The 18829-nt window shown below is 43.9% G+C and overlaps 1 protein-coding gene across 4 annotated transcripts in view; it reads right to left on the bottom strand.

Annotated features, from left to right (window-relative positions):
- Positions 1-4264: 4264 nt before the first annotated feature.
- Positions 4265-18829, bottom strand: part of LOC147632143 (pentatricopeptide repeat-containing protein At3g09040, mitochondrial-like) — a 30092-nt gene continuing 15527 nt past the window's right edge. For 3 of the 4 annotated variants that reach the window (XM_086808773.1, XM_086808774.1, XM_086808775.1), the window contains one exon: positions 4265-9668. In XM_086808773.1, the coding sequence (XP_086664899.1) occupies positions 5876-9406 (3531 nt within the window). In that variant the 5' untranslated portion in view covers positions 9407-9668 and the 3' untranslated portion in view covers positions 4265-5875. Of the gene's footprint in view, positions 9758-18829 lie in introns of all 4 variants that reach the window. The other variant, XM_086808776.1, reaches the window with a different exon arrangement.

The raw sequence follows: 18829 nt of genomic DNA on the forward strand, positions 1-18829 counted from the left end.
CTTTTCAGATTCCTCATCTCATACTAGACCTTTAAAATTTACCATGCTTCAGAACCTGTGGTAGTATGTTGAATCAGGATCACAGTGAACCAATGATGACCCTGTGGTAGTATGTTGCATGAGGGTCATCATTGAATCAATGATGCTGGTAACGATGGCACATAGTGTATCTATATTCCTTAGAATCTGGTGGCAACAAAGCATTCTATACACAAACAATTCAACAAATTTAAGGACTATAAATAGGATTGGGGCTTCTTTAAATATTTGAGGCCTTAATAAGGGGGTTTTGTAGCTTCAAAGCCTAGTTTAAATATTCTCTTTGATAAGCTTAGGGACCTTTGTTAGATTGGTTTCTTAGTCTAAGAGAAGGGATTCTTATCTTCAGTGGATTGAAACCTCAAAAAGAAAAACCCATACCATTATTGTCCAATGGGGGCCTTTCCAACATAGCCTTGGTCACAACATAGTGGTGGCTTGGGCTTTTACTTATTGAAAAGAACACCCCTCAGGGCTCAACGATGAGAAGACTAATGTATGGCCCTTTTGACACAACCTTACAAAGAAACATAGGCTCAAATATTAATCTGATTTCATTTAAGAGACCTTAATATCACATAATATAAATGTAACACCAATAATCCCCAGCACCCCATAATGTTAATGGAATCCCCAAAAAGCAACACGACATATTATCAATGCAACGCCATTTTTTAACTACGATAAATAAATTAAATGTTCACACCGATGTCTTCTAAGATTGCCTTATTTCTCAACGTGCTTTCATTTTAGAGGGAGTTTCTCTTCTTCTTTTGCATCGTGGGCTTGATATTACAAGGTGGTTGATTGTTGATGTTTCCCTATTCCATGCGAAAGTGGAGAAAGACGTCATTGTTGAAACCTATAAGAGCATAAGTTGATATTTTCTTTTTTAGGGTTTATCCATAAAGACTTTATTATGATCTAAGTGTTGGAACCCTTCAATGATACAAGTTATAGCCAAATGTGTGGTCTTGGGCCCTAGATCTTGCATACAGAATCACTTCACCTACATGCTTCTATCAAGGCCTTATGTGTCCATATCATTTTTCATCTTATTATTGATCCTTCACTCCTTGATAATTTTGACCCTCTTGTAATGTTTTTATTGAGTTGTACCCAACATGTCCATCATGATTTATACATGAATCAAACTTCCTCTTGTGTTGTCTATTGTTCAATCAAAGTCATTCATTACCACTAGCTTAGTTTCATTGGTGGTTGCTATGTCTACTTCAATGGCTTGATCTTTAATTAAGAATCGCACCTGGTTGTTCTCATTCATTACCACTAGCTTAGTTTCGTTGGTGGTGGTTGCTAGGTTTACTTCAATGGCTTGATCTCTAATTAAGAATCACGCCTTGTTTTTTCCACAGTTGGTGGATGACATTGATTGTTCTCATTCATGGTTTGCCAAGAAAAATATTGAGGCTTGAGTTGTGCTTTATGTCTCAACCTTAAAACAACTCCTTGAGGCTTGAGTTGTGCTTTATGTCTCAACCTTGAAACAAAAGGAGTTGTGAAGTATAGCCAACTATGCAAACTAGCACATCTCTCAATAGATGCTCCACTTTGTTTGTAATATCAAACTTGATTGCAAAGTCAATTGACTCTTTCTTTGGCTCTCGCTCTTGTAGAAAGTGCCCCAGAGATGATCTTTAACACATGAATGGCTAAAACTTTGTGATAATTCTTATACTCAAATGCTAGAGTAGTGTTCACATTATCTCCTTTGGATCACATTAAGGTCTAGTTCTTTGAAGCTAATCATGATATGCACTTCTTCCTCATGAGAAAAGACATTTCAATCCATCCAATTATTGGGAACATTCCAAAGGCCTTCACTATTCCTTACCAATATTCGCAATGGTATATTCACAGATGAGCTCATCAAAGAGATGCTCTACGGAGTACACTTGATTTTATTCACTTCTTCTTGGCAAGGTTGGGATAACAACCCCTTCACATGGCCAAGTAAACTTGGATGTGGACACATTAAATATTCACTTTTTTGTATTGAATAGATGTGTGTGTTGCACTTGGTGAGTCTTGGCATCAAAATGAAGTGGGGGGCAAGTTTTGAGTGCAGTTTGTAAGTATTAAGTGTGCCCATTTAACAAAAAGGATGACCAAGTTGCATTTAATGCTTCCACGGCCTAATGGGGTCTAAGGCCCTGTTTCTACGAAAGCCATTTTTAAAGGTAAGGAGAATAAAAAGTAAGGAGCATTACAAGATAGCATCATTCGGCCAGCATAACCTCGGGCATATAACCCAAAAGGGTGTGTGTGGAGTATGGTGTTTGTAACAGGGCATGCGGCCCCGAGAAGAGTCCTCTCATCAACTAGGAATTAGTTGCGCAAATTTTATTTTATTTAAAAAAAAATAAGGAGCAATCTTTGAACCGTTTAAAGAGAGGAAGCCATTCAAAGTTTTGAGTGCTGAGAAGATTAGGATAGGATAGCTATTAGCGATATCATCAAGGAGCAATGTGCTAAGTAGTCCAAAATGTCAGGTGCTGAACTTCCATTAACAGTAGCTAAATCCTTTATTGTCGTGTTATCCTTCACATAACCAACTCTTGGATTAGAGTTTAGGATGTATGCAGGTTAAGGTGGGCCTAAATGCACTGTCACAGACAGTGCTAACTGCTGTTAAGCACAGACATAATCTTATTCTTCAAAAGCATTATAAGCAATCTACTTTCTCTCTAATGGGTGTCCTGATTCTCTCTAATGGGTGCTTCAGTAGCAGTCATTAGTAAGCAATGAAAGCAGCCCACCTTATCTTGCATAGGGATGGAAAGGGCCAGCTTAGGCAACTTCAACACAGCCGTGTTTTTATGAAGAGCAATGTAAAACCAGGTATAACAGATGTGTGAAAAACTATAACGATTCAGACTGTTTCTCCATCAAACACTATCTTCATCACTAATATTCATGGAGGACAGAACATGCACACACTGCCTTTTTCCCCCATTTCTCAGCCCTCTCCACAATTTATTTATTTATAATGACAGATCTAATAAAGCATAATTGTCTCTGGAATTTTACAACAGAAAAATTAATATAATCAGCTCAGTCAAATGATTTTGAAAAGTGCCCACCGTCGCATTGTTATTGCAGCTGACAGATGTGCATTATTTTGTAAGGCCCCCTGTATGAGTAGCAGCAGTTGTGGTGAGTTGCACTTTCCTTGACCATCTCTACATGGAGTGTGAGTTTTTTATTGCCCTCTGTCTCATCTTGTCTTGCTTAAACAAAGAAAGAGGCACATACGGCTTGAAAAATCAGCTCAATCAAATGATTTTGGAAAGTGCCCATGCTCATGTTGTTACTGCGGTGACGGATGTGCTCTATTTTGTAAGGCCCCTTGTACGAGGAGCAGCAGTTTTGGTGAGTTGCACTTTCCTTGACCATCACTACATGGAGTGAGGTTTTTTAGTGCCCTCCATCTCATCTTGCCTGCCTTAAACAAAGAAAGAGGCACATATGGCTTGAAAAAGGCCGTCCTGAACAAGTCTCTCTGATGCATTAGGGGGTTAGCCAAAGTATCTGAGGATTCCAAAAAGCCTATTAACAAGGAAATAATGCTAGGATTTTCCCCCTGGTTTTGTATAGAGCAGAAGTACATCATTAGCGAGCTTGACATGTTGGAGTCATTAATTAGAGACCCTTGCTCTGATGCATTAGGGGGTTAGCCAAAGTATCTGAGGATTCCAAAAAGCCTGTTAACTAGAAAAAAAGAGGGCCAAGGAAATAATGCTAGGATTTTCCCCCTGGTTTTGTATAGAAGAGAAGTACATCACTAGGGAGCTTGACATGTTGTAGTCATTAATTAGAGACCCTTGCTCCGATAATACCCCATTGACAACACAAGCTAAACATGCTTAATTAGAGACCCTTGCTCCGATAATACCCCATTGACAACACAAGCTAAACATGCTTCTCTCATGGGCTACAAACCTCAACACTTTGCCAACCATGAGCCGATGGATACCCTCGCCCTCATCACCTGAACCATGTCAAGCCTTTATCTGCTTCAATTCAATATCTTTTTATCGGATTCCCATCCCCACCTTCCACACCACCTTAGCCCGCATCAGCACCGCACGATACTGATTCATGGACAACAATCACTTGTGGGAACGTTGGAAGAATTGCCTTGTAATCTGTGTTTCCATGCAAAAATGTTGACACTCACAGACGGTTGTAGCATAAATGGGAGTCAACAAAACATCAATTCTATATCTCAAGTATAAAGACTGAACAATAGAGACAATGTCACTATTCTATGCCTTATAGTAATGCTATTGCATTAATGCCAATCCTTAAAACTTGCTTCAACACCAGACATAATTTCCTTTTTGCCACAAAGCCAGGGCATTAGGGCATATAAGTCCTTGAAGCTTTCCATTGAGAAGATATTGTTCACATTGTAACTAAAGATACGGGAGATGCCATTGTGAATTTATTGTCAACCAATGGTATGTATTTCCTCACAGTTGATATCATCCCCCAAATTGCCCTTAATACCCAACCTTGCTTTTACCTATTTGTCCCCAAAAGCTGTCTTTAGTTTCCTTATACCCTTGGATGAGATTTTGACTCCCTACATGTTATTCAAATTAACTCTACCTCGCAATTCATTAGACACATCTTATCATGCTCAATCATCTGGACTCCACTGCTTTACAAACACGTGTAAAGGAGAGATTTCACCCAGCCATCCCTCATGGGCAGGGACGACCCCTATCCATCTGATAGTGGTTGAAACTTGCTAGAGATATCTGTAAACACCTTTCTTTGTCTTGATTTGCTAGATTTGACATAGATCATCAAGACCCTTTAAATAATTATTGAGGCCATAAAGTAGGCTCTCCTATTTCGTCATATAAATGATAGGATCTCCTTTTTCTTCATACCATTGATGATTTTGCATAGTGTTTCTACGTATTTGGTTTCACTTTGGTAGCATTTCCAATAGCTATATATACAGCATCTACTCACCAACCTTCTAAACCTCTAGCATTGTCTCGTTCAAACCCCTACCATTCTTGGCATTCACTTTCTCCACCCATAGCAATGCCTCATTCAAAAACCAACCTTTCTGAACATGCATGATCAGACCAAGCAACTGAAATTTCAGAATTTACATTAACAATGATCTTTCCACATGAAGATTTGACAACAGGCAAGAATGGCTGCTCAATGACAATCAATCTCATACATAGTCTGTCTCTTTGCAATTCACCGACTAGTGTGTAAAGACCCTTCATGTGAGTCGTAAAAAAGGATAGATTTTCCTTTTCTTATGAAATTGTTGATACTTTGTAAGAAATCCAAAGAATTCCTCTCATAGGGAGCCTCCCAAGAAGGTATAGATTGGGAACATCCATTGTCTCCCAGTAGTGTTACAAATGTTTATATAGCTCACACAGCAATGATCCCCAGAAGAACAAACAAAGTCTTATCTTAGAGTGATGATTGCAAGTTGCATGTCTTGCAACTATTTCACTCAACAATCTTTCAAGTGAACTTGGCTGTAGTGCATCTGGAAAGCCACAAATGACAGAAATGCCTATCAGAGTCAGCATCCACCATTAGCGTTTCCCTTACTTGAAGGCTGTCCACACACCATTAAACAGGCATGTGGGGTAATCCTGCGAGCACCAGCCCGGTAGCACACCACAACCATAGGAGGATTGCGCTTCTCCACCAGTGCAGCAGTCTCCATAAACTCAAAGATTATCAAGGAACAAGGGTCCGCAAACATTGCTGATGAGTACTTGAGCAATGCCCATTTCCTATGATAATAACCAATAATCAATGCCTTCTCCTACTCTCCATCCTGCAGAACAAAACACGTATCAGGTACATAGCCCACCACTTCCAATTTGTCATACAGCCTGTGTAACTCTGAATGAATCACTTCAAGTCTACAAGATGATGCATCTTCCACATAAAACCCATGTGCCTGATCGTCAACATCAATGGAAAAATGCCCAACCTCTGTTCTCACATCTCTATCTTTCATCTCTTTTCTCACCTTGTGGTTACCTTCCCATCCTCCCAACACAGCACAGATGTTTGATAAGAGCACATAAGGTGCAGTATTTTTTGGCTGAAGCTCAAAAATATTTTCTGCCGCATGTACTGCCAACAGTAAGTTGTTACAGAGCCTGCAACCACCAAGTAGGGCCATCCATACGACTGCACCAGGGTGAAACGGCATTTTTTCAATAAACTCCACTGCCTCCTGCAGGCGGCCTGCACGGCACATGATATCTACCATGCAAGCATAATGCTCTTGAGTGTGGTTGATGCCATGTATGCTACTTAAAGTGTCGAAATGGCAGTGACCTTCGTCAACAAGGCCTGCATGGTTGCATACAGATAGTACAGTGACAAAAGTGATGTGGTCCAGTTTCTGCCCTTCTACTTGCATTCTATGCAAGCATTCAAAAGTCTCCTGAACATGCCCATTTTGTGCATATCCTGTGATCAAAGCATTCCACGAAATTATGTCACGTTCCTCCATATCATCAAACACCTGCCTTGCTGCCTTGACATCCCCACACTTCCCGTACATATCAATGAGTGTATTCTTCAAAAAAAGATCAAACTCAACTCCATGCTTTTCAGCAAAGGTATGGATCTGCTTAGCTTGGTCCAAGTACCCCAAACTCCCACAAGCCTTGAGAGTGTTCAGAAAGGTAACCCTGTCTGGCTCCAGACACTCGTGTTTCATTTCTTGGAAGAGGTTTAAAACCTCCTTCGCATGCCCATGTTGGAGATATCCTGTGATGATCGCATTCCATGAGACCACTTCCCGTTGCGAGAGGCTATTGAAGACATCATGGGCATCTTCACAGCTCCCGCATTTCGCATACATGTCAATAAGAGCACTCCCCATAAAAGTGTTCAACTGCAAACCATTCCTTTTTATGAGGGCATGAATCTCCTTGCCCTGTTTCAGACTCCCAAGGCCGGCACACGCCTTAAGTAAGCTCAAAAATGTCACTTCGTCTGGCTGTAAACCTTGACACCCCATTTGCCAAAAAAGTTTGAAGGCCTCCTCATGCAGCCCTGATGAAGAATAACCGGCAATTATTGCATTCCACGTCACTAAGTCTTCTTTGGGCATAAGGTCAAACACACGGCGGGCATCTTCTACACTCTTGCACTTGGAATACATGTCAATAAGGGAGTTTCCTACATACAGAAAAGACTCGAATCCACTTTGCACTGTGTGGGAATGTATATGCTTACCGTGATCCAGATGTGCTGGGCTCGCACAGGCTCTAATCGCTGTGATAAAAGTCACCTCGTTCCGTTCAATGTTTTCTTGTTCCATTTTCCCAAAAAGCTCAAAAGCAACCCCTATCTGGTCTTGCTGCACATATCCAGCAATCAAAGCATTCCAAGAGACCAGATTCCGGCCAGCCAAGCCATCAAAAACATGATGGGCATTATCTACATCCCCACATTTGGCATACATATCTACAAGGCTGTTCCTGATGAAATTATCAGTCTCAAACCCACTTGTAACGATGAGGTTGTGCATATGCTTGCCTAGTTCTAGGTCTCCGAGGTTGGCACAAGCCTTTAAAATGCTTAGAAACGTGACTTTGACAGGCTTTATCCCAAAGTCCTCCATTTTCTGGAAAAGCTTGAAAGCATGATCCAGATGACCATGTTGGACGTATCCGGCAATCAAAGAGTTCCATGCAACCTCATTTTTTTCTTGCATTTTGTCAAACACCTCACGTGCCTCTTCAACACTACCGCACTTGGAGTACATGTCTACAAGGGAGCTTGCAACAAAAATGTCAGACGCAAACCCACCCCGCCTAACATGGGCATGAATCTGCTTTCCTTGTTCAAGGGCACTTGAGCTCGTACACGCCTTAAGAACACTCAAAAACGTCACTTTGTCAGGCCGGACATCTTCCCTTTCCATTTTGTGGAAAAGTTCAAAAGCCTCCTCCGCAGGCCCTTGTTGGGCATACCCCGCAATCAATGCATTCCAAGAAATCACGTCTCTTTCTGGCATGTCATCAAAAGCTTGGCGAGCCTCCTTTATGCTGCCACATTTGGCATACATGTCAACGAGTGTGTTTCTTAATATCAAATTTGCCTTCATGCCACTCTTAGCAAAGCTTTCATGGATCTGTTTGCCCTCTTCAAGGACACCAAGAACAGCACATGCTTTGAGAGCACCAACATAGGTTATCATCGACCGTTTCACATTTGCCGATTCCATTTTCCAGAACAATTTGAGCGACTCCTCGGCACATCCTGGTTGTGCGTACCCTATAATCATCGCATTCCAAGAAACCTCAGTCCTCCTAGGCATTTTGTTGAACACCTGCCAGGCATCCTTTATGCTTCCACATTTGGCATACATGTCGACAAGGGTGCTGCCCACAAAGACATCCGCCTCTAACTTTTGCTTGATAATATAATCATGTGTCCGCTTGCCATGTTTGAGCATCTGTAAGCTGGCACATGCCTTGAGCACATTTGAAAGCGTGATCCTATCTGGCTTAAGCCCTTCTCCCATCATCTGGAGAAAAAGGTTCAAAACATCCTCAAAGCATCCATTCTGTGCATAACCAGAAATCATTGCATTCCATGATACGGCATCCCTTCTGGGCATCTGCTCAAACTCTTGCCATGCACATTCTATGCTACCGCACTTGGCATACATGTCAACCAAGCTGCTCCTGATGAGTATATTCTCATTGATCCCGCTCTTTTTGATGTGGGCATGTATCCATTTGCCATGTTCCAAATTCTTTAGCCTGGCACATGCCTTGATGATGCTTAGAAAGGTGACCTCATCGGGTTTGATGTTTTGGCTTTCCATATTCCAGAAAAGTTTTAAAGCATTCTCAGGCGGCCCATGTATGGCATACCAGGCGATCATTGTGGTCCATGTGAACACATCTCTTTCAAGCATCGTGTCAAACAAATTACGGGCATCAGCCAAGCTCCCACATTTGCAATACATGTTTACAAGGGCATTTTGTAAAACAAGGGTTGATTTGAGATTGCTTTGAACAATACAAGAATGCACCTGCTTTCCCATATCTAGGTCCTTCATGGTTACGCAACCCTGTAAGAGAGAAGCATATTCTTCCACCTTTGCATGGATGCCCCTGTAATCCATAAGGTCCAGTTGAAGCAGTGCCTCCCTTAGTCTCCCTGCCTTACACAAAGCCCTCAAATCCATGAGAGAAGACTGTTCACCACCAACTGTTATGCATGATCCAGTGAGCTTTCTTGTCATTCTAGCTGGCTCAATTATCCGACTCCCTGTACAAGCTACATAATTAAAAATTTCTTTCCTTGTCTTCATGAGCATAGCCGTTTAATATTGTGAGGTTGAAACATGATTGCCAGAAAGTACAACAGTAACATCACATTGAGATCCCCAAAAGATTCACTCACAGAGCAATCCCCTTTCAGCAACCCACTGTCCATGCTAGGCAACTCATTATACAAGGCTTTTGTGAACGCCCATGGACAACAGCCTTTCTGTGAAGAGGCAACCTGCATAGCTCTGACTGCTTTCATGGTGTCCACACGCACGTAACATTTCATTGATATATTGGGACTTCAAAGTTCTGTTGAAACCCCAAACTCTGTTTAAGGGGAGACTCACTTGAATAACAACAGACTGGCCCAATAAAATCCTGCTGGTAGCATTATTTTTCTTATACACGATGCAAACAAAAAACTTATGAATACAGATGTTGCTCATACCCTAACATCCCACCAGGTCGAAAACAAAGAAAAATGAACCCAATATGAACATCAGCTACTTACTGACATCCTACTGGTAAGTGCATGTGTGTGCATGTGTGTGCATGTCTGTGCGCGCACACATGCACACCACCATAATTGCCAAATAGTTCCAATGGAATGAAACCATAAACTTTCAGAAGGCTCTGAAAAGGACAAAATGAATACAAAAACGGAACCCATAACACTACGATAGCAACGTGGTTGGAAACCCTATGTACAATACATATAATACGTGTTGGATATGAGTACAGAAAATGTTGATTAAGATAAGGTATGTTAAGTACACCACTCTTTTTCTAACAAGTATAAAATTAGGTATATTGAAAACTATCGTGTACACATAATACGTGCAGGCTACATGGGAAAGCATATGGAATGCATGGATGAGGTGTAGGGGGCGCCTAATAAGGTCTAGGACAAATATGAACTTCATTCGATATAAGCATAATGTGATTTGAGTTCCCCCATGCGCATCTGCACATGACCCATCATTGCCCTTCTGTTCTGCACTTCATGCCTATGTATAGCCCCTAGCCTCCCGCCAGTGCTCATCGCTTTCTCCCGCCTATCCCTTGGCCTTCGCCTCCCACCTACGCCCCCTGGGCCCTCCTCGCCCTCGCCCCCCCGTCTCCTTGGCCTCCCCTTCACCCTCCCCACCTTCACCACCCACCTGCGCCCCTTGCCCTCCGCCTGCACCCTTTGCCCTCCTCACCTTCGCCTCCTGCCCCCTCGGCCTGCCTAGCCTTCGCCTCCCTTCCGCCCCCTCCTTCCTCGTGCCCTCTTCATCATCCGCCACCCGCTATATCCCCCCCCCCCCCCCCCTTCTCCACCCGCATCACCGTAGCTGCCCTCACACTCACCTCGCCTTGCCCAGCTATATGAGCCCCCCCCCCCCCCCCCCCCCCCCCCCCCCCCCCCCCAAGGGCGCTCCGCCCCGCCTTACCCTCATCCTCGTAAGGTGCAATTTGCTTTTGGGCTCTTGTAATGTGCGGAAGCTTCGGGGAAAATCGGTAACTTCAATGCTCAGAAATCAGCACACTTATCGTGACGGAATTAACGCACAAAACTTAATGAAGATGTGCAGAAAATAGAGAGAGAGAGAGAGAGAGAGAGAGAGAGAGAGAGGAGAGGACACAATATTGGGTCCCGAATACCCTCTGTAGGGCCCCCACCACAGATGGTGTATTTGGTTTATTAGAATGATGTAAATCTAAAAGAAAATATAGGAAAACTTGACCTTTCCTATCCGAGAAATCTCTGCCCTTGACCTGCAGTCCTTCCCCCTTTGCTTTAGCAACTCCTTGGCTTTGCTGGCCCTTGTTTGCCTTGGCTCTTGGTGAATTATGAGATAACACAAATGGATTGTGGCTCTCCTATTTACACTACTCCCAATAAGCAGTCAACCAATTCTAAACCAGGTGGCCAGTATATATTCTGCCCCACGACTGAAAATAAGCATTAAATGCTAGAAAAACCCTATAAAAAGCTGCGCTTCTTTCCTTTGTTGGCTGGGCATCAGGCGCATGATTCCAAAGGGGTTGGGCACTATTTTGCAAGCAGTTTGGGGACTGGGCAGCCTGTATGGGCTGCCCCATACATGCCCTACAGCCATATAAAGGCTGCATATCCTGTATGTTTTCCCCTAGCCTGCCCCTAGATTTGTCCTACAGCCCCTCCATGGCTGGTGGGTTCAGCCAGGGCCTTCCTGGCCCTCATGGGGTTAGTTTTACACTATCCCCATGCCCACCCAAGGACTTGGGGTAGCCCTATGGGCTGGCCCCTTTTCCTAAAAGAAAACCCTAACTATCTACACAATGATATAGCATCCAATACCATACCAGATACACAAAATCACTGACATCATTCCAAAGGGAGACTCACAACGCGGACTAGCACTGTTTCATGTGCAGGACAGTGCACACCTGACCTTGGACTCATGTGCAGGACAATGCACACCTGACCTCGGATGACTCGGATGGATCCTTGGCTAACTCGTCTCGGACTGGGCTCACATGGGACCAGTTTACCATCCCAGGTCCTGCACCTTCTGTACAGATATGTCTACGTGGCATCCAAGTGCGGGATGCACGTGACATCGCCTTCTGCTTAACTTGACGGAAGCTGCATAGCCTCCAAATAATCTGCCAATAACGTCGGATAGTCTTCGAAAAACTCTTTGTCAAGCCATACCGCTTCATGGGTCCCTCGGTCTTGAAACTTCGTGAGGAGCTGTCTTTGTCTTCGGCCTGAGCCATGCTTGAAACGGTGTAGAAGGATCTCTTCTGGAACCATAACTTCTGCTTCATCAATAATATCTGGTTCCGCCTCGTCTTTGACTTCTGAAGGGATTGGACCTGCATATGGCTTTAACCAATTGACGTGAAACACATCGTGCATAGTCCAACTCAGAGGTAGCTTTAACTGCATAGACACCTCATTAATCTTCTTCTGGATGGGAAAAGGTCCGGAGCTCTTGAAAGACAACTTTGGGCATCGCTTGCCCACCTACTTCAACCTTTGCTTTGTAATCCAAGATAAACCCAATCCCCTTCCGAAAACTTCATTATCCCTTCGGTCTTTATTGGCCTGTCGAGTGTAGGCCTCTTACGCTTTAGCCAATCTGTCTTTTACTAACTCTAAAATCTCCTGATAAGACTCCGTCACTCTGTTCGCTTCAGGTAGTACTGATGACAAGGTCCTAGTCAACAAAGACTGGAAAGGTCTTCCAAACACTGCCTCATATGGAGTCCTGCCAATAGCTAAAGAAAAAGAATCATTCAAAACAACTTGAACTAAAGGCAAATAAGATTCCTACTTACCTTGCTGATCGTGGACATAACACTTCAGCACATCAAAGACCAACTGGTTGTATATCTCTATCTAGCCATCTGTCTATGGGTGGAATATACTGGAAAAATTCAATTTAGTACCAAAGTTTGAAAGAATGTGCACAAGCGGAAGCAAATAAACATGAGAGAGAGAAAGATTGCAAGCAAGAACTAGAGCTTTATTAGCTTGAGGTTACAGAGTACAAGAGCCAGCAAATAGGACAGTGAATGATGATAAAATGAATAAAAGAGAGCAACTCTTATATACTTGTGCATGAAGCAGTCGGCTGTAGAAAACAGGCCGACAGAACTCCACGACAGCATTAAGAGAGAGATACAATATTTTAACACTCCCTTTGCATCTTGAAGTGTGCAAAAAGGTCAGAAGAAAACTGATGACGAAGGTGCGACCATGGACACCTCAACATGGCCAATACTGAGTACACCTCGGAAAATGCACATGTCAGCTTGTTGTCTTCAGAAAACATAATGCCACTATAAAGAGCAAAAGAAAATCTGCTTGGCTCCAAACTCAAAGTAGAACTGTGAGCACATCACATCCAATAACCTCGAACAAATGAACAAATGAACACGGAACACATCCTGTCCAAAGTCTCTGCTGACCAAGGTTCTGGAACTCATCCGAACCATGAAGTAAACTTGGTTGATCCTGGAACTCATCCGGACCATCAAGTGAAATTGCTTGTCTTTATACTTGGAACTCCGACACACGGATCCCATGCTCCAGATTTAATATAAGAGATCTTTTGAAAGCTCCCTCTCCCATCCACAAGCCGTTTTTGGAAGACGGCATGCGAGGGGATGCCCTTAGGATCAGAGCAGAACACCAGTCATGTTCTCTCAGACTGTAAGGCCTTGGGAGAGCTGGGGTTATCACTAGACGAGTCTAAGTCTGTGTCAATGTCATGTGACTTGTCTTTGCCCTTCTTTGAAGACTTGCCCTTGTCCCTGGCTTTGCCTTTGTCCTTGGACAGACAATCCTTTGACAAGTGGCCTTTCTTCCCACACTTGTAACACCGACTCCGAACTTTCTTCTACATCGTCGAGAGTGCCTGATCAGGTCCAATAGACGATGAAACTTTCAATTTTCCCTGTGAAACTAGGATGGATTCCTCTTCCAAGAGGAGAGTACACAGATCATCAAACTCAAGGGAACGTGTTGTGATCTGAACTCGCAAAGCTCAGGAAACCATGTCATAATCTGCAGGAAGCTTGATGAGGAGGAGAGCAACTAACTGAGAAGAGGTCAGGGCAGTACCCATTGCCACTCTAATTGGTCATGAATTACCTTAACCTTCATCACAAATGACTGCATGGAAGTCCCTGCTGTAAACTCTAGGGAAAAGAGCTGACCCAATAGGTTGACAGACCGCATTGTAGAGTCCCATGCATATAGATCTGTCAGCTTTCTCCAAACAGAGGCAGCACAATCCAATGTTTGCACGGCAGGGGAGACCTCTGGTGAGATGGCTCATACAAGTGCAGAGTGAGCTTTTGAGTCTTGATTCTCCCAAGCTGAAAGTTCTACGAGAAAGGCATCCTCCTAGTCCTGAGTCCACTTCCTAGAGCTGGTAGGGCATTCGGGCTTTCGTTCATGGCCCTGAACAATCTCCCAGAGTCCCTTGTGTGTGAACCAGACCTTCATCTGTAGCTTCCAGTGATCATAGTTTGAACCATTGAGCTTGTCCTCCTTGTTCGTGCAGGGGGGACCCATGTCTGCCTCAAAGAAGCTATGTCCCAAACAACCTCCATAGCTAAGCAATCCACGTGCTCTCTCAAGCACCTTTCCACAGGATCCAACTAGGGACTAATAGCCCCCTCTGAAGATGCAAGCTGGACAGCAACAAAAGAAACCCAAAAAAAAAAACACCACTGGGAACCTTCTACCGGAAGAGGGAGGAGATCTTGGAGGGAGAAGAGCTGCTGTGCCACTTGTCTGATGCACTTACTGAATCTGCAGCTAGAACTCCTCCACTTGCCTCTGTAGAAGAAAACGCAGCCTAGGGGCTGGCCGACAGCAGTTGGAGAGCTTGTAGAGCAAAAAACGCAGCTAAGATAGAAGAGACGCAGCCACTGTTTGAAGGATCTACAGCCTGGAGAATCTAGGGAAGCAGAAAACGGAGAGAAGCAGAGTGTGCAACAGCCAAAGCCTAGGCGTATGATACCATGAAAGAATGTGCACAAGCGGAAGCAAATAAACATGAGAGAGAGAAAGATTGCAAGCAAGAACTAGAGCTTTATTAGCTTGAGGTTACAGAGTACAAGAGCCAGCACATAGAGCAGTGAATGATGATAAAATGAATAAAAGAGAGCAACTCTTATATACTTGTGCATGAAGCAGTCGGCTGTAGAAAACAGGCCGACAGAACTCCACGACAGCATTAAGAGAGAGAGATGCAATATTTTAACAAAGTTATCAAACAATGCCCTCCAAAAATGACTGGTAAACTTGGCATCGCGGTCTCACACTATGGTCCTAGGAATCCCGCCAATCGGGTGCCAATGCCGAATGAACAACTGGGCAACACCCTCGGCAGTCACATTGGCCCTACAAGGAATAAGCAGAACAAATTTGGTAAATTTATCAACAATAGTTAAGCACTGCGTATTATGCTTACTCGGATAGGAAGGCAGATTCATGACAAAGTCCATTGAAATATCTTGGAAAGGATCCTCAAGAATTGGCAAGGGCTATAACAACCCTATCTTCTTTCCACGAGGAGCTTTCACCTTTTGACAAATATCACAGCATTGTACATATGTAAACACATCTCGCCTCATCTTTGGTCAATAATATTGCCGTTCCAATTTCTCTAGAGTCGAATTCATGGTCCTATGACCACCAGTAATGGCGTCATGGACATCATGGAGAAGAGCTGCCCTGAACGACTTCATGACACACAGTCGGCCTTTATAGAAAAGCCAACCATCGTGTATCAAAAAGTGGCATGGTCATGTGGCATCCAATGCATGTTCCCACTGTGTATCGAATTCCTCGGAATCCGCGTACGTGTGCTTCATGTCATCTAGTCCTGTACCAACAAGATCGAGTCTAGTGGTCTGAATCGAAGTCACTTGTCCCTTCTTGCTCAAAGCATCGGCCTTTCCTGGAAGGTACTCAATCATACCACCGAATTGCTGGAATATCTAGCTCCAGCGGTGTTGTCGGTCACTCCACTGTACACTTGGCATTGTCTGAATCCAGTGTAATGTCTGATGGTCAGTGCAAACCTCAAAGTCACGGCCATAAAGAAAATGTTTCCAATGTTTCAAGACCTAAATAACTGCAAGGAGTTCACGATCGTAGACCGAGTAATTTTTCTCTGCGAGCAGTAACTTACGAGACATGTAAGCTACTAGATGACCATTCTGTTGTAACACACCGCCAATTGCGATGTTACTCGCATCGGTGATCACCTGAAACGGTTCGTCCCACGAGGCAAGTGCTAAACAAGGTGCTTCTGATAAAGCCACCTTGAGGTTCTTGAATGCTTCCAACGCTCGTGGAGTCATTCGAATCTTTTGCCTTCTTGTCTTCACACCCTTTAGCAGATCAGTGAGATCCGCCGAGAGATCAGAAAACTTGTCCATGTGGATGGAGTATGCCTTGCATATACCCACAAAGGATCTGATGTCATAGGTTGTCTAAGGTACTTCCCAGTTGACAATCTAGGCCACTTTAGCCGGATCAAGTCGAATGCCTTCTGCACTAATTATGTATCCCAAGTAATGCACCTAGAACAAATAAAATTCTGACTTCTTCTCATTGACATAGAGCTCGTTGCTTTCCAACAACTTAAGAACTTTCTCCACATCAGTGTCATGCTGCTCAACCGTAGCTGAAAATACAGCTACTTTCAACCGCATGATGATGCGTGTTTTTCGGGATTTGATTGGAAAGTGTGTGTTCATATTTCTAGACGACAAATTGGGGACGTTCGTCAAGCCAAATGGCATGACCACAAATTCATAGTATGCCCGTTCCGTACGGAAGGCTGTCTTGGGGATGTCCCCTTCTACAATCCGCACCTGGTGGTACCCACTCTTTAAATCAAGTTTCGAGAACACCTTTGCTCCATTCAGCCTCTCGAAAATATAATCTATTCGAGGCATCGGGAATCTACTCTTGATAGTCAACTTATTGAGTGCACGATAATCGACACACAAACGGGGAGACCCATCTTTCTTCTTGACAAATAAGATCAGTGCTGTAAATGGCGACACGCTGGGGCGAATGAAGCCAGATTGTAACAATTCTTGGACTTGGCGGTCCAACTCCGATTCCATTGCCTTGGAAAGGCGATACAAAAACTTGCTCGAGGGTTCCGAGCCTGGGAGGAGGTCAATCTTCTGGTCCTCCGGTCTGGACGGGGGGGGCTGGGAAGGGAGGCTGTCCCGAAGAAAAATCTTCTTGAACTTTTCATGGAGAGCCAAGTACTTCTCGGAAGCACTGGCCACCATCTGGGCTGTCTGGATGTATATCATCACAGGATGTGCGCCTTTCCTGACTGCTCGCTTAGCTTGCAAGTGGCTTATGAGCGGAAAGTTCAGAATTCCTAGCTCACACTTAATGGTCACTGGAGCGTTTGACACATTCTGGTTGATCTAGAACGTGTGCTTGTCCCACTTGACATCGGGAAGAAACTTGTGAAACCACTGAATACCCAAAATTATGTCTGCTCCTACAAGAGGGACAACCATAAAATCACGCACAAATTCTATGCCCTGAATAACTAATTTAGCACCTGGTGACGCTCGTTGTCATGCCTATGCTAAAACCCTCAACCTGTTTGTCCACCGAAGTCAGGACGAAATAGGCACGCCTAGCAGCCTATTCCGTAACCACATCCTCCGTGCTGCCACCGTCAAACAAGACAATGACTCTCTGGCCACCTATGTAGCCAAAGGACTTGAGCAATTCGTTGCGCTCATACTCCTGGTCATGGATGCCCTCCTGCTTATCTTCGAGCTCCCGGCTAATAATTGCTCCAACTAAAGCACCGGGATTCGAAGAACTTTGTACAGTATTAGAACCCAGTAGGATGATATTTGTCGTACACCGTGACCCCATTGTACATCCTCAGTCCAGGATAAGTCAGGCACGAGCTACGTAGGTCATTCCTCAGCCTTAGCGGGTCATTCAGTCAGTCAAGTCTCTTAACCCACTTGGAGAGAATCATTCATGCATGTAGAGTCAATAGAAGCCTTAGGGTTTGCATCAGAAAGCACTCTGCATCCTGCATAATATGCATTCATATGCCTGTGCATCATTTAGAACATCCCAGAAGTGTTAGGGAATTTACTAGGATTTATCTAGTATTTTTTCCATATTTTATAGTATTTATTTAGCATTATTTGCATTATTTGTCATTGATAAATATAAACTTTATTAAATGACCAGCCAACTTGACCAACCTCCACTTAGTATAAATAGGCTTGCATAGGGCTTAGTTTCTCATTCAGTCTTCAGTGTGCTAAGAGCTTTCCTCCTCAGCCCTAGGAGTTCCCTTGCCTTCAGCACTAAACTAGTCTCATCCAGCCCTTGGAGTGCTTGAGGTTGCTTCAGTCAGCCCTGTTTCTCCAACACCTGCAGTTCAGCAGTCCCTACAGCCCTAGGCGCCTATATTCAGCATCTATTCAGCCCAATTCAGCAAGCAGTCCTGAGTTTCCTGCATAGTACCTAGCCGCCTGTAGATTCAGTCCACTACAGTCCCCAAAACAGCAAAACAGCCTGCGTTTTTCTGTCCAGCATCAGCCCAGCCATGCGTTGACAGTCCACAGCAGTTCTACCTTGCGTTTCAGTCCAGCAGCATCCCTACAGGTCTGCGTTTCAGTCCACAGCAGTTCTCAGGCCCTGAATCATCAGTTTACATCAGTATCCAGCCTTCGGTGCATCATCCATACATGCAACAGTCATCTGGTGAAGGTAACACAGCATTCATAAGCATTTACAGCATTCTAACATAGCTTAGAACAGTCCACCATCTTCTTTTCTCAGCCTCAGGTGTGCAGCCCTTCCTCATGCCCTTGGGAAGAGTGCATAGGCTCGAGATCAGGTCATCGAGGTGTTTCTACAGCCGTGTACAGATCAGCCAAGCTCCAATCCTCCGAGATCTTGCAGTTGGCTTATC

The sequence above is a fragment of the Cibotium barometz genome, chromosome 14 (genome assembly GCF_041138505.1).
Source record: "Cibotium barometz isolate CiBa-2024 chromosome 14, ASM4113850v1, whole genome shotgun sequence".
Taxonomy (NCBI): Eukaryota; Viridiplantae; Streptophyta; class Polypodiopsida; order Cyatheales; family Cibotiaceae; genus Cibotium; species Cibotium barometz.